The 26,200-nt window shown below is 39.2% G+C and overlaps 1 protein-coding gene across 1 annotated transcript; it reads left to right on the top strand.

Annotated features, from left to right (window-relative positions):
* Positions 1–2,284: 2,284 nt before the first annotated feature.
* Positions 2,285–26,200, top strand: METTL14 (methyltransferase like 14). Its single transcript, XM_035324801.1, has 12 exons — positions 2,285–2,428; positions 2,919–3,106; positions 3,326–3,414; positions 4,136–4,223; positions 10,951–11,031; positions 11,370–11,457; positions 13,516–13,606; positions 15,212–15,353; positions 16,473–16,565; positions 17,926–18,042; positions 21,234–21,444; positions 24,605–26,200. The coding sequence occupies exons 2-12, from the start codon at positions 3,041–3,043 to the stop codon at positions 24,916–24,918; spliced, it is 1,380 nt and encodes a 459-aa protein (XP_035180692.1). The 5' UTR covers positions 2,285–2,428; positions 2,919–3,040; the 3' UTR covers positions 24,919–26,200.

The following is a 26,200-nucleotide window of genomic DNA, read 5'->3' as shown; positions in this document are numbered from 1 at the left end:
GGCTCTATTTAGGCTGTGTGTTGCTTTACTGAGGGCAAGTAGTACTGGGCCTAATAAAACCTCTGTTGGGCCTAAGTTACTTCTAAGAGATTTTTAAACAAAATGTGAATTACCGTAGGGAGTTTGTATAGCTGCATGGTTGTAGTGCTTTTGCAATATGCTCTTAAGGTCAGGTTTGCCATTTTGTAGAGACACAGCCACAGTCACAGCTGTTATGGATACTCTTGCTTATTCAAAATGGACCCCAAAATTGAAGATGCCAACTTTTAAAAATTCTTTTAAGGAGGTAGATCTAGGTACTTGACTAGAAACATGGGAAAAGGGGCATGCAATAGGAAGAACCTATGATTATTCCATGCTAGCAATTTCCTGTTTGTCTGATCGAAGAGAGAACATTCTCTTTTATTTAATGTATTTGGACCATTCACTGCTTTTAATTAAGTAATTTATTGAGCATCTAGTTGGGCATTATTTTGAGGTTTGGAGTGTGAAGAATTAAGAAGGTGAGAATAAGCAACTTGCGCCTACTTCTCTTCAATTTTTATAACCATTTTTACTGTTGCAAAATAAACAAGATTTTTTTTGCTAAACAGAATAGATTAGTCTTGAATAGATGTCAGTACAACACAAATCCCAAATTGCTTTGAAATTCTACCATTATTTAGTAGTGTTCTATAAATAATTTATAATGTTATAAATGGTTAAACAAAGTGGCATAGAAAGTCTGCTAGAAGCTGGAAGTAGATACCAGTATGATGAAAGACAGGATTATAATTGTCTCAACAATAGAAATAATTAAAAACATAGGATATAGTTCAGTAGAGAGAAGTGAAGGATAAGATAATCAGGAATAACCAGTTAAACAAAAAGAGGATGAGAAAAAGTTGGTTTCTTAAATCTGAAGGAGCAAATCTGGGTAATGGATCAGAGCTGAATGAAGTTTAACAAAATCATTTGTTGCAAAAATGAGGAAACCTGTACTGATAACCCTGAACAGGTCTGGAGCCTATAGTGCATACTACACCAGGTCTGTATTTCACACAGCATTGCAGCTAAATGCCTCATTTTGTAAATAGCCATTTGAGAAAGAGTTGACTCGATCAGATGAGACTGTAGGAGGGAGAGAGACCTGAAGTCTCTGTCCACAGAACAGTAGGGTGAGAAGAAATGCAGCAGCAGTCTTCCCAGACAGCATGGACTGTTGGAGAAGAGAAACAAATAAATTCTGAATGCTCGTGGTGAGCAGCCTGAAGTATATTTCTCTTGCTGTGTGTATGAAGTAGCAGTTATAAATTTCAGCAACTAATATTCAGACTGCAGAGTAGGCAAAAAAAATCTAAGTACCACAAAGTCTAGCATGGATTGCCCAGGGAAGCTGATGCATCTCCAGCACTGCATGTTTGTAGATCTGACACAATGTGAGGGATGGCATCAGGATGAGGGTAAGTTAGACAATTTGATTCGTTCTTTTTGATGATTCCATGGTAAGATTCAAGGCCATAGAAAATCATGATGTAGTGAAAACAAACCAGTATCAGTAATCAAGCTTATACCTGTAGATTGGAGTATGGCATGGTATATGCATGTGTGTAGCTCTTCTTCACTTCAGATGAGCAAATTCTGGCCTGATCATTATTTAAAAAAACAAAACAAAACAAAACAAAACAAAACAAAACAAAACAAAACAAAACAAAAAAAAAAAAAAAAAAAAAACAGATTGCAGACTAAGCTCAGAGACCCAAAACTATAGTGTGCACAGAAAATAAAGGCAAGGAACATCCTGCAAAAATACAGGCTTTTAATTTGGAAGCAGTGTATGTATATAGCATAACATTTTCTATAGCCATTAGTGTTTGTAAAGATTAGCTTGTCTTAGCAACCAGTTCTAAAAATGGAATGCAAGCTCACACTATCTTCATCGTATCTCATCCAGGAGGAAGTGATTTTGTTACTGTGCAGGCACTTCCACTGTATTCATTACAGCCAACAGTATCAAATAAGCATGCAATAGTATGGGATGACATTTCCTTTTCCATAACATTTCCATAGATAGGAGAGCGTAACTAGTAATGTATTCTCTAAGGAGATAATATATCGCCTCTTGGTATTTTTTTAACAATTAAAAACTCCATCATTTTCCTATGATGTGCAATCAGTGAGAAACATGGATGTTGGAAGTGTTGCTTCTGCATTAGTCTGCAGCATTCTAATTTCATTTTCCTCACTTATCTTTCTCTGTTTCACATGTGACTTGCATAATGTCATTGGTGTGGATGCTATCCAGGGAGGAGAGTAACCGGCTTGTATCGTGGAACTGGGACAGCACCTGGCACCAAGATACTAGGAGAGGAACACTGTGTGCCGTGTAACAGAGCTGAAGGTTGCTGTGCAGCTGTGGTGCCCACATCTTTTGGTGCAATATTTCCAGGTAAAAATGGTCCATGTCATCATGGCCCTGGAGCATGTCCAGAGCAGGGCTACAAAGCTGGTGAGGGGCCTGGAGCACAAGTCCTGTGAGTGGCTGAAGGAGCTGGGGTTGGTTAGTCTGGGGAAGAGGAGGCTCAGGTGAGACGTTATTGCTCTCCACAACTCCCTGAAAGGAAGGTGTGGGGAGCTGGGGGTCGGGCCCTTCTTACAGATAACTAATGGTAGGGCTAGAGGGAATGGCCTCAAGTTGCACTAGGGGAGGTTCAGGTTGGAAACAAGGAGACATTTTTTCTCAGAAAGAGCATTCAGGTGTTGGGGTGGTTGCCCAGGGAGGTGGTGGCGTCACCGTCCCTGGGGGTGTTCAAGGAAAGGCTGGACAGGGTGCATGGGGACATGGCTTTGCGAGTGACGCTGATGGCCGGGGCTGGTTGGACCAGCTGATCCCGGAGGGCTTTTCAAACCCACGTTATTCTGTGATTCTCTGCTTCTAGGCCCCGCTGCCGACAACCAACATGGCCGCGGCCGCTCCTCCGCTACGGCGCTTCGTCATTGGCAGAGGGGGCGGAAGTGACGCGCGGCCGGGATCCCGGCGGCACGGCGCGGCGCGGCGGGGATGAACAGCCGCCTGCAGGAGATCCGTGAGCGGCAGAAGCTGCGCCGGCAGCTCCTGGCCCAGCAGGTACCGACGTGACCTGCCCTCCCCGCCCCTGCCCTGCCGCGCCGCGCGCGCGTGGGCCCCGCCCTTTCCCCACGCGCAGCGCCGGGTGCGGCCGTGCCGTTAACGGTCGCCAGCGGCCGTTGGGAGCGGGGGGCGGGGTGGTGGGGCTCGGGGCGCGCAGCCTTCCGGCGGGTGCTGAGGCGGTAACCCGGACGTGAGCTTGTTCCGCCTCTCCTCCAGCTGGGAGCCGAAAGTGCGGACAGCATCGGCGCCGTGCTGAACAGTAAGGATGACCAGCGGGAGATCGCCGAGACCAGAGAGACGTGTCGGTCAGTATCAGCCTGCCCCCGCCGTGAGCAGGCAGTCTTCTGTTTGTAACTGCGGGGAAACCAGTAGGGTGAGATCGCTCTCCAGGCAGCAAAGTGAGAGCATACCACTTATGTATAAACATGTAAGTCAGTGAAAGACAATGCTTTAATTACTCACATCCGAACTTTTAATGAGATGCGTGCAGTTTAGTCAAAACCTCTAGCATCAGTTCACAAAATCAAGACTCTTCTTCTTGTGTTAGAAAGTTACTGTGAAGCTGAACTGAGGTGTTAGTTTAGGCTGCCTGCACTGTCCCACAGCTCTCACTAAGAGCAGTTACAGTGCAATTTAGTTTAAAAGTTCTTATAGTTTGAGAGAAATGTTCAGTTAAAAAACAGGATGGAGTAGCTGGTGCTTATTGATGCTCACATGTAAGTAATGCAGATTTTCATGTTTGAGCAGGCCCAATTTGGGATAGGTACTGCCTCAGTTAGAATAAGCTGTACCTGTTAGAACAGAAGAACAAGGACACAAGGTAGCTGTTGTCAGGAGTCCTGTCATTAGGAAGTTGTACTTGTGTCAAGTATTCTGAGAGGGAAACAGTTTCCCCTATGTGAAGTTTCAGAAGCATTTCAAACTAACAGAAGCAGGCAGCTAAGACAGATCTTCAGCAATTTCAGGAATGTTTTCTCTGGAGTGTTAGAAGCTGTTTTGTATGAGGATTTTTATGCATGTTTTTAGGGCTTCTTATGATACTTCTGCTCCAAATGCAAAACGCAAATACCCAGATGAGGGAGAAGCTGATGAAGAAGAGATTGAAGAATATAAGGTAAGGCAAAAAGGAAAAAGTGCCTTTTTTTTCTCTGGTGCTCATGCTTCCCTGAGAGGCGCATAAAGTGTGTATATGTGTGCACATATAAATAAACATAAATTGGATGCATATAGGTTCTTTAAATACTTGTGAGGGCTGAAGTATTTGCTAAGCCATTCTCCATCATATTAGAAAAGTCATGGTGGTAGAGTGAAGACCTCAGTGACTGGAGAAAAGGGAGTATTACACCCATTATTAAGAAGGGTTATAAGGAGAACTTGGGAACTACTGAGCAGTCAGCGTCACCTCCGTGCCTGGTGAGATCATGGAACAGATCCTCCTGGACGTTACAACAAAACATGTGGAAGACAGGAAGGTGACCAATCTAGCAGCCTTCTGCAGTGGAGTGACTGCAGCAGTGGACAAGGGAGGAGCTACTAATGTCATCTACCCGCATTTCTGTAAAGCTTTTGATACAGTTTCCCACAGTATTGTTGCAACAAAATTGGGGTGATGTGGGTTTGATAGATGGGCTGCTAAAGACTAAACGATTGTCTGCATGGCCGTGTCCAGAGAATTATAGTCAGCAGCTCCATGTCCAACGGGAAGCCACTGATTAGAGTGGTGCCCCCCAAGGGTCTGTGCTGGGGCCAGCACTACTGAATACTTTCATCAGTGATGTAGATGGTAGGATTGAGTGTACCTTCAGCAGCTTTGTGGGTGACAGCAAACTGAGTGGTGCAGTTGATATGTGAGAGGGAAGGGATGCCATCCAGAGGGACCTCGTGAACCTCCTGAAGTTCACCATGGCCAAGTGTAAGGTCCTGTACTTTGGCTAGGGCAATTCCCGATGTCAGTGCAGAGACTGAGAGCAGCCCTGCAGAGAAGGACTTGGTTACTGGTGGATGAAAAGTTAGATATGAGCCAGCATTGTGTGCTTGCAGCCCTGAAAGCCAACCATATCAGGGGCTGCACTAAAAGCAGCATGGCCAGCAGGACGAGGGAGATGATTCTTACCATCTGCGCTGTTCTTGTAAGACCCTACCTGAAGCACTGCATCCAGTTCAAGATGCATCCCCAGTACAAGAAGAACATGAATGTGCTAAAGTGGGACCAGAGGAATGCCACAGAAGTGATCAGAGGGCTGGAGTACCTCTCTTAAGAAAGGTTGAGAGAACGGGAGTCATTCAGCATGGACAGGGCCTCTGGGGAGACCTTATAGCAGCCTTTCAATATATAAAGATGGTTTTTAAGAAGGAGGGAGAAAAACTTTCTACCAGAGTATGTGGTGATGGGACAAGGGGCAGCAGTTCTAAACTGAAAGAGGGTAGGCTTAGGTTTGTTGTGAGGAAGAATTTTTTTCCTGATGAAGATGGTGAGGCACTGGAACAGGTTGCGCAGAGAAGCTGGCAATGCCCTATCCTTGGAAGTGTTCAAAATCAGGTTGGGTTGAGGCTGTGAGCAACCTGGTCTAGCAGAAGGTGTCTCTGCCCATGGCATGGGGTTAGACTAGATGATCTTCAAGGTCCCTTCCAACCTAAACCATTGTATGACTTCTGTAATATGTCTTTCAGTAACATCTTCCTTGATATTTTGCATGCAAAGACCTTAGCCAGCATGGTTCTCTCCAGATGTGCTTTAGGTATGTTGCATTGGAAGCTCACCAAAACCTGATGTTGGGAAGCTTATTTAGCACTGCTCCTTGGAGAAGGTGGGTTCAGGTGGTGGTGCCCACAGGGAATGGCAGTGTGCCACTGCTGGTGGTCTTGTATGGAAAGAAGTGGTAAAATGTGTATGCACATGGCTACACAAAAAAATCCTGAGCAAAATTTGTGTCAGAAGAAAAGCCTGCACAGGTCATTAGATGAGGTATGGGGAAGCTGAGGGTGTCTTCCAGCCTCCCTGCTAAGTGCAAAATAATGCTGTTTTGGATGAATGGGCCAACTAAGGGATCTTAAAGGAGGGGTAGTAGGAGGCTTAGTTCAGGGTATACCTTAAGTGTCAAAAAATACCTTAAGTATCAAAAAAGGAAAAGTTCAGTTGGGGTGGAAAAAAAAAGCCTCCGTGGTCATTGAAAAATGAGTGGTTGTCAAACTCTCACGCCCTTCATTTTTTCAAATAATTTTCCAAGTGCTGTTTGATAGCTTTCTTGTTTTGTATCTAATGTAGCACTTTGGCTAACATAGTAGAGAAAGGAGGTTGAACAAAAGAACAATTATGATACAGCTGTCTTTCCAATTTGCTTTGTATCTTGTTGCAGCATGTATCCTCCCTCTCCCTTTTTTCCTTGTCCTCATAATCTTGCTTCTGTGATTATGTAGAATCAAGCTCAATTTATTTACGAAATAAATAAAGTCTGCTGTTCTCCTGGACACCTAAAAATAGATATATTTATTTTTTAAAGTAAGGTTACATTTGTCTTCAGTTTTATAAAGCTTTCAATAGTACTGTCTTATTAAAACCAGAAGTAGATGTATGACAGAACATTTTTGATGGCTACGTGTTGAGGTCTATCTGTAAGTAGAGAGACGTTTCTTTTTTAATGTGCTAAGTGGTAATCTGTACATCTTGTTTAGCAAACCAATTAAATCACTGTCTCAAAAAAAGGATTTTCAGAGTGCATGCAATATTTGTGAAGTGCTCACGAGCACATGCTCATGCGTGATCAATTCACATTTTTTTATTTTATACCTTATCCATTTTTCACCAGGTATGTGGTTAAACGATTTTTTGTGTGTATGTGTGATATATGTGGATAAGTCACTTTAGTTTTGTTTAGCATATGAATCTTGTCATTAACAGGGAGAAACATACCCTGAGGTGGGCTGTAACCACTTACAGGGGGGTCAAACTCTTGCTATATTGTTGTAATTGGAAAAATGTTACAGTAATGCGATCTCAGATCAACTTCAATCTGGCAGATTAATAGATTTATGGAACATGAAACGCACAAGTTGAAAATCTATAATGGAGCCATCAGCTGTTTTTTGCAGACATTGTTAATTCCATTTTGGCAAGGAGATAGGACCATGGTAAAATCCTGTGTGTTTATATAACCTTTTTGATAGTACTTTGTGCAAGTTTAAATTTAGTCTTGTAATATGAACTGGTCTAAAAATCTAAATACTTAGGGTATCAAGCCTGATTGGATTAAATTTAATGCACGTTAGAAGAAGTAATAGTAACCTTAGCTACCAATGTTACAGACAAATTTTACAAATGTGTCCATTTTGTTAGGAAAATTAGAGGTAAATATTTCCGATGGAAAGTGACTGGTACATCTGCACAATCGTGACTTGCTGAATTGTTGGGTTCTGTGTTAGGCAGTCTGTCAGTCCTTTGTAGGCTTTTTCATTACTGGGGGAAAGTCTAAAGTAGGATTTGTTGTGAAATATTAAGTGTTTTAATCTCAGCCATTTAATAACTTCTGATGCAAAGAAATGGGTTTTTGTTTGTTTTTGGTAGAATAAATATTAAGTTACGGTGGTGATTTTTAATAAGCTTTTGTCTCATATGAAAGTAAAGGGCTATTTAGTGAAAAAGAGGATGGGATGTGTCTCTTCATAAAATGCCAGGATTTCTTTTTATGGTTGAAAGAGTCAAAAACTTGGCTACTACAAGTAGAGGGGGAAAAAAAAAAGGGGGGGGGGGCCCCCCCCACCACCAGGGACCCAGAGACTAGGCTCTGTTGTGTCCTGTCCATAGGTCTGAGACATTTCCGTGTCTTGATTCTTTTGATTATTTGGAAAAAACAAAGCTCAAATGTAAGGAGTTTTAACTCTTATATCAGTATTTTGTAACTTGTCGCTTCTGAAGTATTATGTTTGTTTAATTTAATGTCTCCCAATTAGTCTGCATTAGAAGTTCTTTTTGAAATCTATTAAAATCCCAAATTTGTAGTCAACTTTTTTGTCACAAGAATGTTGTGAAGGGAAGGAGATGGAGCAGTTAAATGAGAAGGGATGTTCATTGATGGGTAGTCTGTGGTGTTAGACAAGTCCTTTGCATCTCAGTTTTGTCGTGTCCTCAATTTGACGCTCATAGTATATTTTTAGCAGTGGTAGCTGTCTGACAGTGTAAAATACAGTATTCTTTTCATAAAGAAGAAAGGGAAGGCAGAAAGGGGTATTCTTCATGACACTAGAAGAAATCTGTTGTAGGGCCGAAAAGAAAACAGATCCTTCTGTCTGATCCACAAGGCTGACTTTACAAGTACCAGAAGCAAAGTAACATAGAGAAATAAAGAGTATGCAAAAATAATAAAAGTTTAGTGGAGATGAAATCAAAGTAAGACTATTTTCTATTAAATCTTTCTAGGTCTTTCAGGCTGCCACAGTAGCATCCAGCTGCATGTGAAGCTCCTCACTGTCTGAATTGCATGCCATGGAGCAGACTGCTTGTCCAGCTGCCCAATGGCAGATTGACTTCTGCCTGGGAGCTGGGCTCTGCACTGCACACCACAGAGGTGGGAGATGTGGGACAGATGCTTCACTATCAAAAATGAATAGTGGAGATTTTAAGGTCAGAGGGTTCAGTTGTGGTTCTGAAGAACTTGAGCAGTACTTGTGTTTTTGTCAAACCGTAACAGTTGTACCAGGATTAGTTTGAGCTCCCTAGCCTGTAACTGAAAGCGATGGGTACAAGGCTATCTGCTGCACCTCCCAGCCTGGCTGTAGGCTTCTGGAAGCTGTGATGTTCTCTCCCCTGCCCCAGTTGTAAATTTCATAGGTTTTGCTTGTAACTGTATAAATGTCTGGTGTCAACAGTGTCCTGTGGCAAAGAGTTCCAGAGTTTTATCTTTTTACTGAGTACAATATTACATGTCCTTCAATTTTGCTGCCTGCCTGCCTAATTTGATACTTTTTTTTTTTTTTCACTTTGTTTCTGAAAGCAGTGGTCTGTGAGTCTGTGAGCTTGGAATGCCTCCTTGTCATTGTTTGGGATGCCGAAATAATCTTACTCTGTTGAATCTTCCTAATTGCTTAATGTATCTTTAGTCATTTGAAAAAACTGTGCACTTAAAAAATGTGGTTAGCTTTTGTTTCCCCAACTTAGCAACAATAAAACAAATTTGTAAATCCAGTGCAAGAACATGCTTTCTTGTACTGTTGTTAATTTCATTCTGTATCTGTTTTTATATTGTGCTTTGCCATTGGAATTTTTTTTTCTTCACGCTGCAGGATTTTTATTTATTTATTTTTTATTTTTTATTTATTATAAAGGCATAAAGAGGACTTGGATGACTCAGAAGTAGGCATCTAACAAGTGCTTATCATCAAAAGGCTAAGATTTAGAGGAAAATGGCAGAGGGAAAACAGGTGTTATCTTAGGGTCACACAAACAGTTTTTAGTAAAACTCGAGCTTCCTGCTTTTTTTCCCCTGAATAGCACTTGCTGGTGTTTGTCTGCTGTTCATCCTTATAAATACTATTGCTGTTTCTGATAATAATCTTTTTTTGGGGGAGGGGTCTGGTTAAGGAAGACAGAAAAAGTCTGTTGCCCTAAGTTATTCTTTTTAACTAACAAAATAACTGGGGAGATGGGGAAGAGAGGGGAAAGTCTCTGACCTGTTAATTTTGTGAGAATTTCAGAAGTTGGTTCTAAGCTCCAGGTTGAAAAGAACACAGCTTATTTCACAATTTCAACAGCTGGAGGGATCAAAACAGGGAGAACAACTTCTTGTTCTGTTTTTTGACAAACAGCTTATCTAGTATAGGGTAAATGCAGAGATAGTAAGAGCCTTTTCTCTGCATCTTTTGACCTAATATGTGTGGTGGTGGTGGTGGGGAGTTGTTTTCTAAGAGAAATCTGTCTTTCTTAAGGAATCAAATGTCTATCTTAAAATGTCTTTTCTTTGTATTTCAGCCTTGACACAGCTTTTCTCATACAAAGCACTATATTAACTGATAAAGTTTTCTATTGTAATCAGCAATGTATGAAAGAGTATGTTAATCCTACTCAAACATGTTGGATGATGTTATTCAGTGGTTCTTCAATTTTATTAATGTATAATGGACTTTTTCAGGATGAACAGAAAAACAAAGTGACATGGAGAGTCTCTTTTGTTTCTGTTCTCTCTGTGAATACTGCGTTGGAAGTTCAGAGTGTGTCAGTGTGACAGATCTCTGAACTCAAGAAATCTGTTGAATGGACAATTTGTGACATTAACTGGGGAAAAAATTGTGATAAAATTCCTCCTTCCTGCTTGTTTTGAGACTGGCAAGTAGGAAGTTGAAAGTTATTTTTCAAAAAAGTCCAAATGAAATGTTGTTTTGTACCATGCAGTGTTTCTTCATGGTATGGACTGTAACAGATCTATATAGGGAGATGGTTTCAGCTGCTAAGGTGAAAAAGATTGTACTAGTGAAGAACTTCAAGAAAATCTATCCTTCACTTTAGTTCAAGGAGTGAAAAAACGTTGGGACAGACATTAAAGTTCTACACGTTGTAAAACACAATCTACACTATCGGTGTCTAGAAATGAATGGTTTCTTATTTTATTCACCTGACCCCTTTTCAGTAACCCTGTCATCAGTGGTTAGAGGCAGAGCTTTTTGGCTACAGGTCATTTTCCCCTTAACCCCCAATACAAAACTGTTCTTGAACCATTCATGATGCACTGTTACAGGAGACTTATGTTTGTAGACAGCTCGCTCTCTTCATTAAGAAGCAGAATCATAACAGAAAGAATCATAAGAGAAACAGCATGATCTTATGTACCTTTGAAATCTGTTCTGTTTCCCAGGATGAAGTAGAGCTGCAGCAAGATGAAGAGAACCTGCCCTACGAAGAAGAGATTTACAAAGATTCCAGCACCTTTCTGAAGGTGAGCAGTTTGTGCAGTTAGAAGTCTAGTCAAAGATGGTATAATTGTGTTAAACTGTTTCTGCAATTTATTACATTAGAAACACACAGCCTTAAACGTTGAAGTAATTAACTGAAATTCACAGGTTCTCGTGAAAGATGTAAGAGTAACAATGAGCAGTAGTAATGGGGAGTCTGATTTGGGAGGAAGGATGCGACAGTCTTTAATAGTTTGGCATACAAAGGCATGTTGGAAAAAAAAAATCAGTTACTTTCTCTTTTATCAGACTAACACATGCAGCGTGTGTGTGTGTTTAGTTATATCACTATAGTTCTCACTGAAATCCTTTTGTTCTCTAGGGTACTCAGAGCTTAAATCCCCACAATGATTACTGCCAGCATTTTGTGGATACAGGACACAGACCTCAGAACTTCATCAGAGATGTCGGTATGTCATACTAACTGATTGACATTACCTCATTTTCTTCACTACCACTTTGTTTTTTTTCCTTTCTTAATTTCTCACCGTTACTGGAAAATGTAGATACACATGTATGTACTTCATTGTTTTGTCCCTCTGTGCATACATATCAATGTATAAATTTATGTGAATGATTTTTTTAAATCGTTTAGGAGATTATTATCGTTTAGGAGAATATTAACCAGTCTGCCTTGGGATTTTATTTGAAAGTATTTAACCAAGAAAAGTTTTTTAAAACTAAGCTTGATGAGGTAGATGAGCTTAATGAGCAGAATTTGAAGCCTTCGGAAATGTAACTAACTGACTTGTAGTTCAGCTGTTCCTGGGATATATTGCCTCCAAGAATGCATGTAGCATGCAGAATACAGATAATACTTAAGTATTCAAAGCAGTAAGCAGTATGGATCATATTTACCAGCTAAAGTTTGTAACTTCTGACAACTCATTAGAAGTCGCAATACATTACTGCATTTAGAGGATGAAATTTTTTAAGTTTATGTTTGTCAGGGCCATCTAAGGACTTGTTCTTGAAGGCTTAATAAATTAAGCCTGTATTTATTAGTTCCAAAACCAAGGGTCCTGTTTGGTTCTGTTTCCCAGAATGGGTGCCGAGTAGTTACCTTCTTTAAAACAAGGCAGGACACTTCCCTGTCTACAGCTGTCTGCAACATTTTATTCAGCCCGTATTTTATCATGTTTACAATTGTCAGGGAAATAATGGTGTGTATATAGGTGCCAGCCTAAAAAGGGGTTGTTTGCATATTGAGAGAGACAGTTAGTATTAGTTTTTTTTTTCAATTTTGTGAATGCTTCTGTAAAATACATCAGGATGTTTAGTATTAAAACTGTTTTGACTCAGTTATGTCTTTATTAGTGGTCCCATAACACCAGGGAGAGACACTTAGCATCTGAGAGAATGCTTTTGTATTGTATTGTTTTGTTTTAAACGAAGTTATCTTGATTGAAAATTCTTTTTTATCTGTTGCCTAGCTGCTGGTAACCAGCTTCCATTTCCACTGGTCAGGAGTATTTGACTTCCACTGGAAGGAACACAGTAGTGGATATCAGAACACCATGGTGGTGTTTTTAAGATGTTAGGTGTTTGAGGGAAAAGATGAAAATAATATATGGTTTTCTTATACATAAGTAACTGTGGAGACAGCAGGGATGTGTACTAACAACTTCTCTTTTACCACTGTAATGTCTAGGATTAGGAGTTCAGAAGTTTGAATTAACAGAGAGGAGTTTTGTTTTTGTTTTTCTCACTCCATTGAATTAGTAAATGTGAATGATCATGAGGCTTTGTAAATAACTCTAAAGCTTCTTGGGGACTGGGATGGTTACCTTTTCAGCTTCTGCTGAGACTATTGTTAACAATAACAGAAATATACTCTTTCTGGCTACGTTTTTGGAGGGGAACTGTAGTGTACTGATTTATTTTTTTTAGAAATGTTTACTGCAGAAAACCTACTTAGGGTTCTCCCTTGTGAATTCAGTACATGTAAAAAGTTTGAAAATTAGCCATCATAAAGCTAAGTCTTGAAATCCAATAAATAAATATACCCATGTTCAAGTCTCCACAACTTACTTCAGTACTAGATCTCTGAATAAGGTGCCTAAGGGAACCAGCTACAACCCAATTGTTTCTGTAGAGATAGTCCTCAAAGATCAACTGAAACAATGGTGGAAATTAGTGTTAATTATATCTTAATATAAATTTATGGGTGGGAGAACAACAAAATAACTTTTTCTCGTCATTCTTCCACTATTAGTTTAAATGAAAGATATCCCTTGTTATAAAAGGAGTTGTGAACTCTTGATCAGCGTGGTGCTCTAGAGAAGATTAGAACATGGATACTGAATTCAATAATATCCAGCCGCATTAGCCATAGCTAACTGGGTAAAAGCAGGAAGCTTTTGTTAAGTACTGAACAAAAAACAGCTTTGAAAGGCTTGGTTTGTTTTAACAAAAAATGAGATAAGGCCAAGTATTAACATGTTAACTTCATGTTTTCTTCTTCTTAGGCTTAGCAGATAGGTTTGAAGAATATCCAAAACTTAGAGAGCTCATCAGATTGAAGGACGAGCTGATATCTAAATCTAACACTCCTCCCATGTAAGTGTTCTTGTGGAAAACATCTTTCTTCTCGAGACTAGTTTGAAGTTAGCTGTCTGCTTTGCAAATTTCTATCTTTAGCACCTGTTCAGAATTTACATTTTCTTTTTCTGTTAGTGTATACAAATTACTTGAAACTTCAGAAAAATAAAATAAGTTTGTTTTCATTAATCTAGATGTTTAATGTAGTATATAAAATAATTTTTCTTCCAATGTGTGATTATTTACATGTGAATAGTAATGTGAATTATTTTACATGTGAAAGCATGTGAAGCTTTATTTATTTATTTTTTTTTTTAAGACTGAGCTGCCAAGTGATTGAGCTGCAGGTTTTTATTTGGGAACTGAAAGAAATACACCATATGATCATGAATCTCTTTGTATCATGTAGTCTACGCTAACAAGAAAACCTTTTAAAAATTGGCCTCAATGTAACCTTAGTTGTTCTTTTAAAAGTGTTTTTGTATAATGTTCAGCTGTTGTCTTAGTTTCTATTAATCAGATGTTACTCTGCAGTTTAAGACCAAAAAAGTTAACTTCAAATTACCTCTCAGTTTTTTGCTGAGAGCTAGATGCAGTATAAGCATGCAGCATGTTACTCCCAGGAGTTTGAACCTATCTGAATATGAACTTTATGCTTTTAAAATGCAGTCCTAATCTATACCCAGAAAAACAGCATTATTTTATAAATGACATGAAAAAACTTGAAGAGGTTGTCTAAACAACTGAGACAAAAACTGCGTAACTCAACTTGCTATTTTGAAGTTAGATGCATTTTTGCATGCTTAGCCTGAAAGCAAAGAAAAAAGGGAAAACTTGTAATCAAATGCTACATTCTGATAGCAGTGAATACATTCACAGAATAATCATCACTTCCAGATAGATTTTTGGGAGGAAGGGTGGTGGTAGTCTGCTAACCAAGTGTTTTGAAACTAAAGGTATTGGGGGAACAGAGTATCTTTTTTTTTTTTTTTTTTTTTGGATAGTGATACAACAGTACCTAATGGGCTGGTGTAGATGCCAGGCATAAGGGTGAGTTTGAGCTTATTTAATTAAATAAACTTGTTAGGGAATTATGCTTTTGCTACATGGATAAAGAAATAAATTTATGCTATGTGAAAAGTAATCACATTTCCAGTATTCAGAATCTTCTCAACATAATATAAAACAAATAGCAATTCTAAAAATATGCCACTTTTCTGAAGTGAAGCAAACCAGAAGTCTGTTAGCCTGTCAGTGAGTTAAATATCAACTCAAATGTTGATGTTTTCTCCTATATTGTCCATGGAATCTACGAAATGTTCAGTGATTCTTTAGAAGACACTGCTGTACAGTCTATCTAGGCATCTGTTTCCTGCTTGCTAAGTAGAACCCTAAAAAATATTTATTGATAGAGAGACTACTTTTAAAAAAATGTAACAGCATCCAGTCTAGGTTAAGCAAGAATGCGTTATGCATCTTCCTTGTGTTTAGTGTTTTTAAGCTTTCGTGAACTAAATGGGAGTCTCTCCTCTTAACTTCTTATGCAGAAGTGCTGTGTGGAGTCTGAGTTTCAAAGCACTGTTGTAACTTCTCCAAGTAATTGATCATTATTTGTTTAAATAGGTACTTACAAGCAGACTTGGAAGCTTTTGATATTAGGGAACTGAAGTCCAAATTTGATGTGATTCTCTTGGAACCGCCACTGGAAGAATACTACAGAGAGACTGGCATTACTGCCAATGAAAAGTGCTGGACCTGGGATGATGTAAGCATTTTTCTTGCTATGGAAAGGATTTCATACATGTACTTAAGGATTAATTTGAGGACTTCAGTTGGGAGCAGAATGTTTTAGAGATGTGTTTAAAGAAAAATGGGACGTGTTTCAAAACCAAAAGTCTAGATTCTTATAAAAAATAATTTTTATATCATACATATGCCTACAGTGTTTGTGTTAAAAGACATTTCTTTCCCTGAGGAGTTTAAGGAATTAGAAATATCATTTTGTTTTCTCTGAGCCTGACGGAAAACTTAAATGTACGAAGCGGATTTTCTGTCTACTCCCAAATTCAGAGTTAGGCCTAGAGTGGAAGTTTTCTTTTCTTTTTTTTTTTTTTTTTTTGAGTAAGGAGTCATCCTCTTAGTCATGAGTTATATTGTCTTGGACTGCCTTCTACTGTATTATTTTTCTTCACAATGATGCTGAATGAAGCTTGATTTGATGTGTTGGCAAGTTACAGATGAATCTCTTCAATCTGAGTGATAAACAGCTGCTTCGCATCTGAAGTTATTTCATCCTGCATGTTTCTCATTTGTCACTGTTGAACCATTGTCCTGATAAATTCTTACTTTTTCTGAAAGTGAAAATGGAGACAATGTCTTTTCTATATGGTAATAGGAATTAGGCTGTGTATTTTATTTATTTTTTTATTTTAAATGTGTTTTCATAAGCTCCACACAAGTAACTTCAGGGCTAAAAGAACCAGAGCACCCCTGTTCTTTTACTAAATCTTTTTACTATCAAAGAATGATGCAATGAAGCAGTGGTTTAGAAAGAAAGTCACGTAGATTGTACTAGTCTTTTAAGAGTGGAATTTTCTTTGCAGATAGAATTTATGCTAAAAATAACAAACAAGCTGATTATCAACTACATTGAAAATATACATGTACTGATAAGATAACTTGCACAACATGCTTTCTGGAAAACTATTTTAAGAAGATGGCCATAAAGATAATGCTATCTGAACTAACATCTTTAACAAAAGTTCTTTCTGATGGTTTCTGTGATAATGCTTCAACACTTGTTAGCTATTTATCCTGATATAACTGGGGATTATATAAAAAAAATAACTAAATATTTAATTCAGAAACATTTTATTATTATTAGATCATGAAATTGGAAATTGAAGAAATTGCTGCCCCAAGGTCATTTGTGTTTCTGTGGTGTGGTTCAGGAGAGGGTCTGGATCTTGGCCGAGTGGTAAGACAGTGTTTTAATTCAATTTATCAGGGACATGTTTAAAAGTTTATTTTTCTCATTGACTTCCTCTGTATAGAACTCTCAACTGCAAAGGCTCAGAGATATTTTGTTACTCTGGTAGAGCATATGTAATTTTAAGTGGATTAAATACATTTAAGTGGATCTGGCATTAACTGTTTTGATACCTACATTTTCTAGATGAGCTGCTGTGACTGTGCAGAAGCACAATTCTTTCATGACTAGAAAGCTATATTGCTGTCCTGTTTTTTGGTGCATGCATGTTGCCACAGGAGCAGGTTGCCATGTTTAATGCATTTAAATCATTGTTTTTTAACAAGTCTTAAGTTTTCTGGTAGAAATGTTATTTCTAGTAGAAACGTGCTGCTCTTTTATAAAGTGGGACAGAATTGTGTGTGTGTGGCACAATTAAGCAGATCTCTGCTGTAGTAAGCTGTGAGGTTTTATTACCCTGGAAGATCTTAGAGCTTTAGAGTAATCTTTGTGTATACCAGGGTAGCACTACTTCGTGTTGGGGCTGGTGGACTAAGAATTTGCAGTATGCTCATATGTTGAAACGTTCTTTTCTTAGTTTGAGCAGTGCTTTATTAAAAAACAATACATTGTTTGTTAAAAGACAATCTGTGGTTACTAATCTGTTGGTTTTATCACATATTTTTCATTCTGAGGTTGGTTAAAGTAGCTTTTATACATACGTATGACTTTGGTCATGGACTTGCTCATAGTAGCTGGACTGTTCTTGACCACAGCCATAGCTGAAGGAGTTTAGGTCTCTAATGCTGAATTTCATTCTTCTGCAAGAATGCACAGGCAGGAGTTAAAGGTTAAAAAAGTTTATAAATTGGCTTATAATTTCTTTGTTTTTAAATACAAAAAAAAAAGAAAATACAAAGTGATAGTAAAGGCTTTTGGCTGTTTATCTTGCCCTTTATAGAATTTTATTTGGATGTAAAACACTACCTGATTGCAGGTGTTAGTGGAGACAGGGTCAAGGCAGCTGTTGTTTTGACTAGTTCTGATTAAATTTTTAAGTGTCACGAGGTTAACAAAAAAAAAAAAAAAAGTGTGCCCAGTTCAGTAGAGAATCTGTGCAGTGGTTAGATATTAAAAAAAAAAAAAAAAAGTTGTGTGTAGACAAATCAGTGTGTGTATAAATTTTTTGTTTTGTTCTGACAGCTTGACAAAGCATAGTACTGTCATGCCAGTGAAGTAGTTCATTCATCTGTGACATATTTCTCTTCCAGATACCTTTTAAGAAAAGTCAAGTATCTGTATTAGTTTTCAGTTTAGGTTACATTAGTTTTTGGTGTACTAAGAACTGTTCTGTGTCTGTAACATGTAGTGTCTACGCAAATGGGGTTACAGAAGATGTGAGGACATCTGTTGGATTAAAACGAATAAGAACAATCCTGGAAAGACGAAGACACTAGACCCTAAGGCTGTCTTCCAAAGAACCAAGGTAAAGATTTGGCTCAATTACTCCTCTGTTCCCATCCTGTCCCTTCATGCTAATCAAACACCTGGTGCTCCACAGCAGTTGGTGATCTTGACCAGTGGATACCAAGGCTTCAGAGTTCTTTTCCACAAAGTGCATTATATGAAAATATTCACAAAGAACATATTCACAGGATGCATGATGAACTTCTGTCCCCTTCCTGACTTCACTCAGCTTGAAGTATAGAAGTATTACCTACGTTTAATAATGCATTGTAAATTTCTATTAGGATTTCTATTCAGCTCTGGTGAGGCCGCACCTCGAGTACTGTGTTCAGTTTTGGGCCCCTCGCTACAAGAAGGACATGGAGGTGCTTGAGCGAGTCCAGAGAAGGGCTACGAAGCTGGTGAGGGGCCTGGAGAACAAGTCTTATGAGGAGCGGCTGAGGGAGCTGGGCTTGTTCAGCCTGGAGAAAAGGAGGCTCAGGGGTGACCTTATCGCTCTCTGCAGGTACCTCAAGGGAGGCTGTAGCGAGGTGGGGGTTGGTCTGTTCTCCCACGTGCCTGGTGACAGGATGAGGGGGAATGGGCTTAAGTTGCGCCAGGGGAGTTTTAGGTTGGATGTTAGGAAGAACTTCTTTACTGAAAGGGTTGTTAGACATTGGAATGGGCTGCCCAGGGAAGTGGTTGAGTCGCCATCCCTGGAGGTCTTTAAAAGATGTTTAGATGTAGAGCTTAGGGATATGGTTTAGTGGGGACTGTTAGTGTTAGGTCAGAGGTTGGACTTGATGATCTTGAGGTCTCTTCCAACCTAGAAATTCTGTGATTCTGTGATATTCTAAACGTGATACTTCTGAGTCTCATTGAAATGCAGATGGCTGAAGAGGGTGTGTAGATTGAGGGAACAGGAATGAAATCCTGAGAGTGAGAATGGAAAAATGTATAGACAATGCTACTGTACATTGTAGTGTTTTTGTCTTCTGGGTCATTTCAGTCATGGGTTAATAGTAAATGAGCACTATTAGTAAAACCTCTTGTGTAACACACAAGCTTCTTTCAATACCAGAGGGGAGAAGTTGTTGGCAGAGGAACATCTTTTGGCTGGATTTAAACTTGGCAGAAGATCTTGGCTGAATTTGATGTCTGAATCTTTAAAACTGTAGATTATAAATTGATGTAGTCATGAAAAATCATTCTGGCAGATTGGCTAATGGTTCTAAACGTATATATTCAGGTATGTGCCCTGAACTTGAACCAGATGGAAGACTGTCAGGGACCATAGTTCAGTCAGCATCTTCCTGAAGATGACTGTCATGCACAAGTGACAGAATCAGTCAGCTTGGTTTAAATTAAGCAGTTTCATAGGCATGCGTTGTAGGTGATGTGTATTGCAAGAGATGCAGAGGACAAAAGAAATGTATTCTGATTTAAGAGACTCAAATGTATTATTATTCAAGACCTTAGAAAAAACAGGATTAATGAATTATTTTGTGTATAATATAACTGTGGCAGTTTTACTGAATGCAGAGCGTTGGCTGATAATTTAAAGTGTCATTAACCTCTGGACTTACTCTACATTCATTAGTCATTCATTAGTGTTAAACATCCTCTGTCTCAGATTTGCAAGCTTTAAGAAGTATAAACTTCCCTTTAAGTTATCTGGAATCTTTCTTTGACTTGCATTTACATTAATCTGAAGTTTGTTTGAAAGTGTGTTCTATTAGCTATAAACATTTGTAAGTATAAATACCGTATGTTTATTGTATACAGTATTGCAAATGTGTGCAGCTTGCTTATGAGGGAGAGGCTAAAACAGGAGGATCTGGGGGGCACTTTTATGTCTTTGTTAACAGAGGAGAATAGTTTCTGGTATTAGGGAATTTCTCTGTTTATTGAACAAGGGTTGGGCTGAGGTCACTACTTATGTACTAAACATGGAAAATTCAACTAGGTTTTTTTGACTAAATAGCTCTGTTGTGCAAAATATATTTACCAGTGATTACAATAGCAAATACTGTCCATCTGTGTTTAGTTCAAGCATCTCTCCAGATTGAGGCTTTGTGCTGTGCTACCTGTTGTAGAATCTGCAGTGCTAATGAGTGACGTTCCATATATTATGAAAATAAGGCATTTTGGATAGTTTTTCTAAAGACTAGAATCATGAAGCTTTGCTTGATGGGTAATTTATTTAGCAGTGTTCTAGCTTTTTATTTAGTTACATATAATGTCCAAAAATATAATGTAGCACATATAATATCCAAAAATATAATGTAGCTTCCATACAGTTGATCAACTTCATATATTTGATAGGTCACCTATTCTGCCTTTCATATTTATTCACTAACTCTTAAAACACTTGCCAAAAGTCTGGAAATGATTACATACTTTTGTCTACATCTTCTTTAGAGCCACCTGGTGACAGTTAGTAAATCAGGGTTTTATGGTATCAGGGAAAATAGTTCATTTGAGGTTATTATTCCCAGAAACAGAACTCTGAAGTTAATAGGTAGAGCCTGCATTTCATCCTGTACTGGTTAGGGTGATTTCTTATTCATAGATCCTACGTGCTAGTGAGTTCCAGAGATATATAACATTCTAGAGGAAAGGAAAGCAATGCTTGTTACACTTAAAGAACATTTTTAATGCTGACAGAATTGACTGAGATTGTACTGATAGCTTCATAGTAGTTTTACTTTTTGATGCAGCGATATCTTTTAGAAAGGAATCTGAGGGTAAAGGCTGTTTTCGTAACAGATACTATATTAAAAAAAGATGTGGTTTTCACTGTTCTGTGACTGAGAACTTCGGGAATTGTTTGTATGAAAAAAGTTAGGATCAGAATGCTGATAAAATAAACTGTTCTCTTGCTCTTACCTTTACCTTGCGCTTTCTTTTCCTGTGGCGATTTCTCAGCTTTTCCAGCTTAAAGCAGCTCTAACTTTGCTGTAATTGAAGAAGTTCAAATATCCTCATCCTCTGAGTTCTAGCGCTTCATAGTGTGTAGTTCACCAAGCTAGGTTAACTGGTGCTCTCTCAGCTTTGTTTTCAAACAGCCCTTTTGGTAGCCTCTGCTCATTCTGTTTTTCTAGTTCGTGCTTTGGGCTATTTCTGTATAGCAGTGAGATGTACTCTGCCTAGAATTTCCTTCCCTCAACCCATGGGTGCCTGTGCTGTGGCAGCGTGTGATGGGTACTCTTTTGTGTTGTCTGTGTGTAGGAGCACTGCCTCATGGGCATTAAAGGAACCGTGCGTCGCAGCACAGATGGTGACTTCATCCATGCTAATGTAGACATTGACCTGATCATCACAGAAGAGCCTGAAATTGGCAACATAGAAAAGCCTGTAGAGATTTTCCACATCATTGAGCATTTCTGCCTTGGACGACGACGTCTTCATCTTTTTGGAAGGGACAGTACAATTCGACCAGGTACCTGTGATGTTTATTTTGTCAACTAGTTAAATCTTAGTTTACTTTAGCAGCCCTCTTCTGTTATCTGAGGACAAATGATAGGTTCTGGTGGAAGCTGAGACAATAATATTTAGTTCTTCTGCACTAGCTGCAACTTCAGACAGTGCAGTATAGATTTCAGTAAACATTTTGAACAAGTTGTGGCATGAGCTAAAGTGTCTGTTTTGGTGACTTCTCTGTAGGGGCAATCAGTAGGAACTGAGAAGCCTGTTGGATGGAGAAATTCCCAGGTTTCCCTACCCTTCTGTTCTCAGACAACTAACCAGCCTGATGTTCTTCAGCAGAGAAGGACTGAGGTATCACTGTGACAGTACAAAGGGACTTTTCCATTAGTGGCAGGAGCATCACATGGAACCGTACCAAGTGATATTACGGTTATAATTTCTGCTCTTACTATTATATTTAGGGACAAGTCCAAGTCACAGATTCAGGTACCACTGTTTTGTTTTATAAATACTTGTTTTTTAGACGTAAATACTTGCTCAAACAATAAGAACGATCTTTAGGCTTTTGTGCTCTCCGTATCCTAACTGAAGGTAAATGCTGAAATTGTGCAGTATTCTACTGGAATACTGAAACATGGGTTTTTTGTCTTTCAAGGTCAGATTCTGTATATTTCCTTCCTACTAAACTTAAATTTTTTGGACTTAATAGTGAAGTAAATGCCACAGCAGCTGTAAAAATTGAGATGTCTTTATCATGTGCAAGACACAGCAACAGAACTCTCTGCTTGTAAAAATCATACCAGTGTCCTACAGAGGTTTCCAGAGGTATGTCATAGGTCAGAATAGATTTCAAGGAGGTGTGTGTTTAATTTATGTGAAGACCTGTCAGTCATGAAGTTGTGTTGTTTGAAAACTGTGACAACTATCATTTTTTTCAGAAATAGCTTATTTTTTTAACCAATGTTTTTTCACCTGTTCATGTGTTTAATTCATCAGTGAGTATAACAAAACTCAGCTGAGATTTCATTTTCCCCACATGGCATGTGTTTACACCTCTAAGGAGCGTGATTTCTTTTTCTAAACTGATTTTTAAATCCCTCTGAGCTTGGTGGCTAGACCTGTTGTCAGTATCTCAAGAGCTAGTGTCTTAAACTGAGTGCTTCATTTAGTATAATAAATTACGTGGAAATATATGGATTGGATTGAAGTGTACTGCATTTTATTTGTTTAGATGGTCAGGCTTTCCAATTTGTCATGTATGATGAAGTAATTTTGCTGCAGGAGAGTACAGGCTACAATAATAAGATACATCTGGACACAATTTTTGGCTTTTATATCAATTGTGAGTGCCACTTCTGCCTTACAGTCTAATATGAAATACAACACAACGGTACCCGTTCTTTCAATTATCAGTGGCACTGGAACAGGGTCCCTGCGACAGTGCATACGGCACCAAAGCTGCTGGAGTTCAGAAACAGGGTTTGAGTTTTGGGTGGTACTGTGTGGAGCCAGGAGTTGGACTCAGTGATCCCTGAGGGTCCCTTCCAGCTCAGGATATTGTGTGACTCTGTGGGTGCTTGAGGTGACCGACTTTGCACATTATGTCATGGGTAGTGTAGTAGTGCTTTATGCACTGACAGGTGCTGTGAGCATTGATCTCTGAACAACGCATAGGAACAGCATGCCCCTTTCAAAAATAAAGGAGATTGGAGGATGGAGAGGTAAAAATGCTGGGGTTTCACTTGATTTAGATTCTTCTAGCAGTTCTGTATAACACTGTTTTCTACCAAGTAGAGATGAATAGTTTGGATGGCAGAAGAGAAATGGATACAAGTCCAGCCATGGTCTGTTTTACTGAATGTGAATGTTAATATCTATGACAGGAAAAACTACTGCTTTTTCTTTTATTGTGATTGGAAAAAGTGATATATCAGTAGAGGAACTGTAGGCAGTATTACTTAAGTACATACCAAAGTACTGTTTTGGTTTTGCTCCCACGACTGTGGATTAATGAGAGTAGTGGTTTATTGGCCCTTCCTATTCTTTGGCTTGCCTTTGCTTTGAATGTTCATGGTGATATCTGTGTGGTTTGTGTGTGTTTTTTTTTTTTTTTTTGGGGGGGGGGGGGGGGGGGGGGGGGGTAGAAACACATTGTATAGGCATTACTTCAATGATGTTGTTGGTGAATTGTCGTAAGTTGGTGTAACAATGTCATGTCTTTCTGATTCAACATTTATATTTTTAAATTTAGTGGTTATCCTGCTATTAGGTTGTGTACTTTAAATCCCTTTATTCTTTGGGAAGTTGGCAGAGCATGGTGTTTTTTTATTGATTAGCACCTTGAGTATAGAATTACTCAATTTTGCATTTGTGAATCTCCACAGTGCTCTATGAAGTATGAAAACCTGAACAAAAAGACATTTTTTCTTTTATTCTTGTTTTCCATATTAGCATGTTGTTGTGAGATTGCTGAGCCACGTTTTTCTTCATTAAAATGATACGAATGAAAGTTAAATTTCCTGTGACGTTTTCAAGTGGTCAAGCCTTATTTTCGGCCCAAACCCAATTTTAGTTCATATTCTGAGCAGATAGGCATTTAAATCAAGTAAGTTCCTGCCTCCGTGATTCATTTGGTGAAGCTGAAGCGCTCGCTGAATGTTATGTTTGTACATAAATAGGTTGGCTTAACTCTTTAAACCCTGTTTTCATATCATGGGATTCATCAGCATTGTTATTTTTGCTGTGTTTTCAAATGTGTGCTTACTGAATGCTGTGTTCCTGGCTGCAATGTCACAGTTGATTCTTGGAGACAAAGTTAAACACCTTTTACAAAGGGGGGAAAAAGGAAGAGGAGGAGATTATCTTTAAACTAGATGAATTTACTGGTCTGGTTTACAGTACAGTCCCAGAGAGGCTGGAAAACGTAACATAGGAACAAGTGAAAAGAGCAGGGAAAGTGGCATTGTAAAACCACAGCTGGGAAAAAAAAAAAAAAAAAAAAGCCTGTTCAAACGTCAAAGTAAATTTAACTTTTCAACAACTGGTTTTTCAAGAGGTGACCTCTTCATCCTGTCTGGTACAGATGACATGTAGATAAGGATCTGTCCCCATCACTTGTGGTAGCCTTGAAGCACAAAGTTAGTGCTTTGGTTGACTCTGTTTCTGTTCCTTAGGCTGGCTGACTGTAGGACCCACCCTCACAAACAGCAATTTCAACGCAGAAACATACTCTTCATACTTCACTACTCCAAATTCCCACCTGACTGGCTGCACTGAAGAGATTGAGAGACTTCGGCCCAAGTCACCACCACCCAAGTCAAAGTCCGACCGGGGCGGTGGCGCTCCAAGGGGAGGAGGGAGAGGCGGCACCTCAGCAGGCCGAGGAGAGCGGGGCAGAGAGAGGAACAGAACTAACTTTCGGGGCGAGAGGGGGGGCTTCAGAGGGGGTCGTGGAGGTACCCACAGGGGAGGCTTCCCCACGCGCTGATGTCTGCTAGGAAAATCACTTCTTCCCCCAGTCTCTTGCCTCATCTCCAAACCTTTTTCTTAGTCTTGTTTTTGCTAAAGTGAATTATTCTGAGGACTCAAGCTAGATGACTTTTTACATTGTTTTTGGTGCAAGTAGTTCCAAATACTCTGCCTTTCAGTGACTGGCCTGGCACATCACCTCACTTCTAAGGCAGGATCCTGCACCTGATGTCACTAATCTCAGCCTCCCAACGGCTTCTGTTGTCGAAGCAGAGAGCGCCATCTCTTCAAGCCATGCATAGAACTGAAGCAAAGATACTTGCTGTTCCCTTATGAAACTTGCAAGCTGTGTTTTGTTTTTTTTTTAACTGTCATTTTATCCAAAATATGGATTCCTTTTCCTTCCTTGTAGGTCTGGTCTGGGGCTAACTTACATTAATAGGATGGAATGGGTGTAAAATGCAGTTCTGAATTGCATGGTAATAGCAGACTTATTCTCTTATTCATGGAAGAAAAAGTGCTGTGTCTATACTGACACCTGTTTTAACTTCTTTTAAACCAAGGAGCAAATTGAATAAATAGAATTCTATTTTTTTCTTATTTGGTTTAAATTTCCCAAATTATTCCTGGGAATAGGGAACAAGTTTTATTTTTTCATTTGTGAAATATATGCACTCGCTTTTCATGTCAGTTGTGGGGAGAGTGGTGATTCTGTGCAGTCACGTTGTACTTCATGAAAGCAAGAACTTGTACGTTTATATCCAGTCCAGAACTTGTACAGGTCTGGATCATTTCTTGAGTAGGGATTTCCACCCAGCCTCTGGCAGTAATAGCCTTGTTCTTTGGTAGGGAAAACCAGTCCCACTGCAGAGCAATTGCAATGTTTGTAGTAGAAAGACCTCACTAGAGGCCATGCTGGAAATTGAGGTGATGTGAGGTGAGTGCTTCCTGAGCATAAGCAGCTGAACAAAGAAGGCGCAGTCATCAGACTGAGCGCTTTGCTTTGCCTGTGGACCCCACCTGCATTGGGAATGGACTGTTGGTGATCAGCTGCGGAGAGCAGCATGTAAAGAAGGCACTTCACTGTGGTATGTACACTACTTGCTTTCAGCAGAGCTGCAACTCTGAGCTTCCTGGACAGTACTTGATAGAGTGAACGAACCTGGCTGTTGGCATCTCAAATTCTTAGGTATGGATTTTGGAAAATCAGCTTTTAAGTCCCAGTGTTTATCTGTTGAAGCCAAGTTTTTAAGTAACTGTCCTGTAAAGCAGTGAATTATTAAACTTGTTTATCAAAGCCA

The sequence above is a fragment of the Oxyura jamaicensis genome, chromosome 4 (assembly GCF_011077185.1).
Source record: "Oxyura jamaicensis isolate SHBP4307 breed ruddy duck chromosome 4, BPBGC_Ojam_1.0, whole genome shotgun sequence".
NCBI classification, from domain to species: domain Eukaryota; kingdom Metazoa; phylum Chordata; class Aves; order Anseriformes; family Anatidae; genus Oxyura; species Oxyura jamaicensis.
This window is presented reverse-complemented; position numbering and strand designations above follow the sequence as displayed.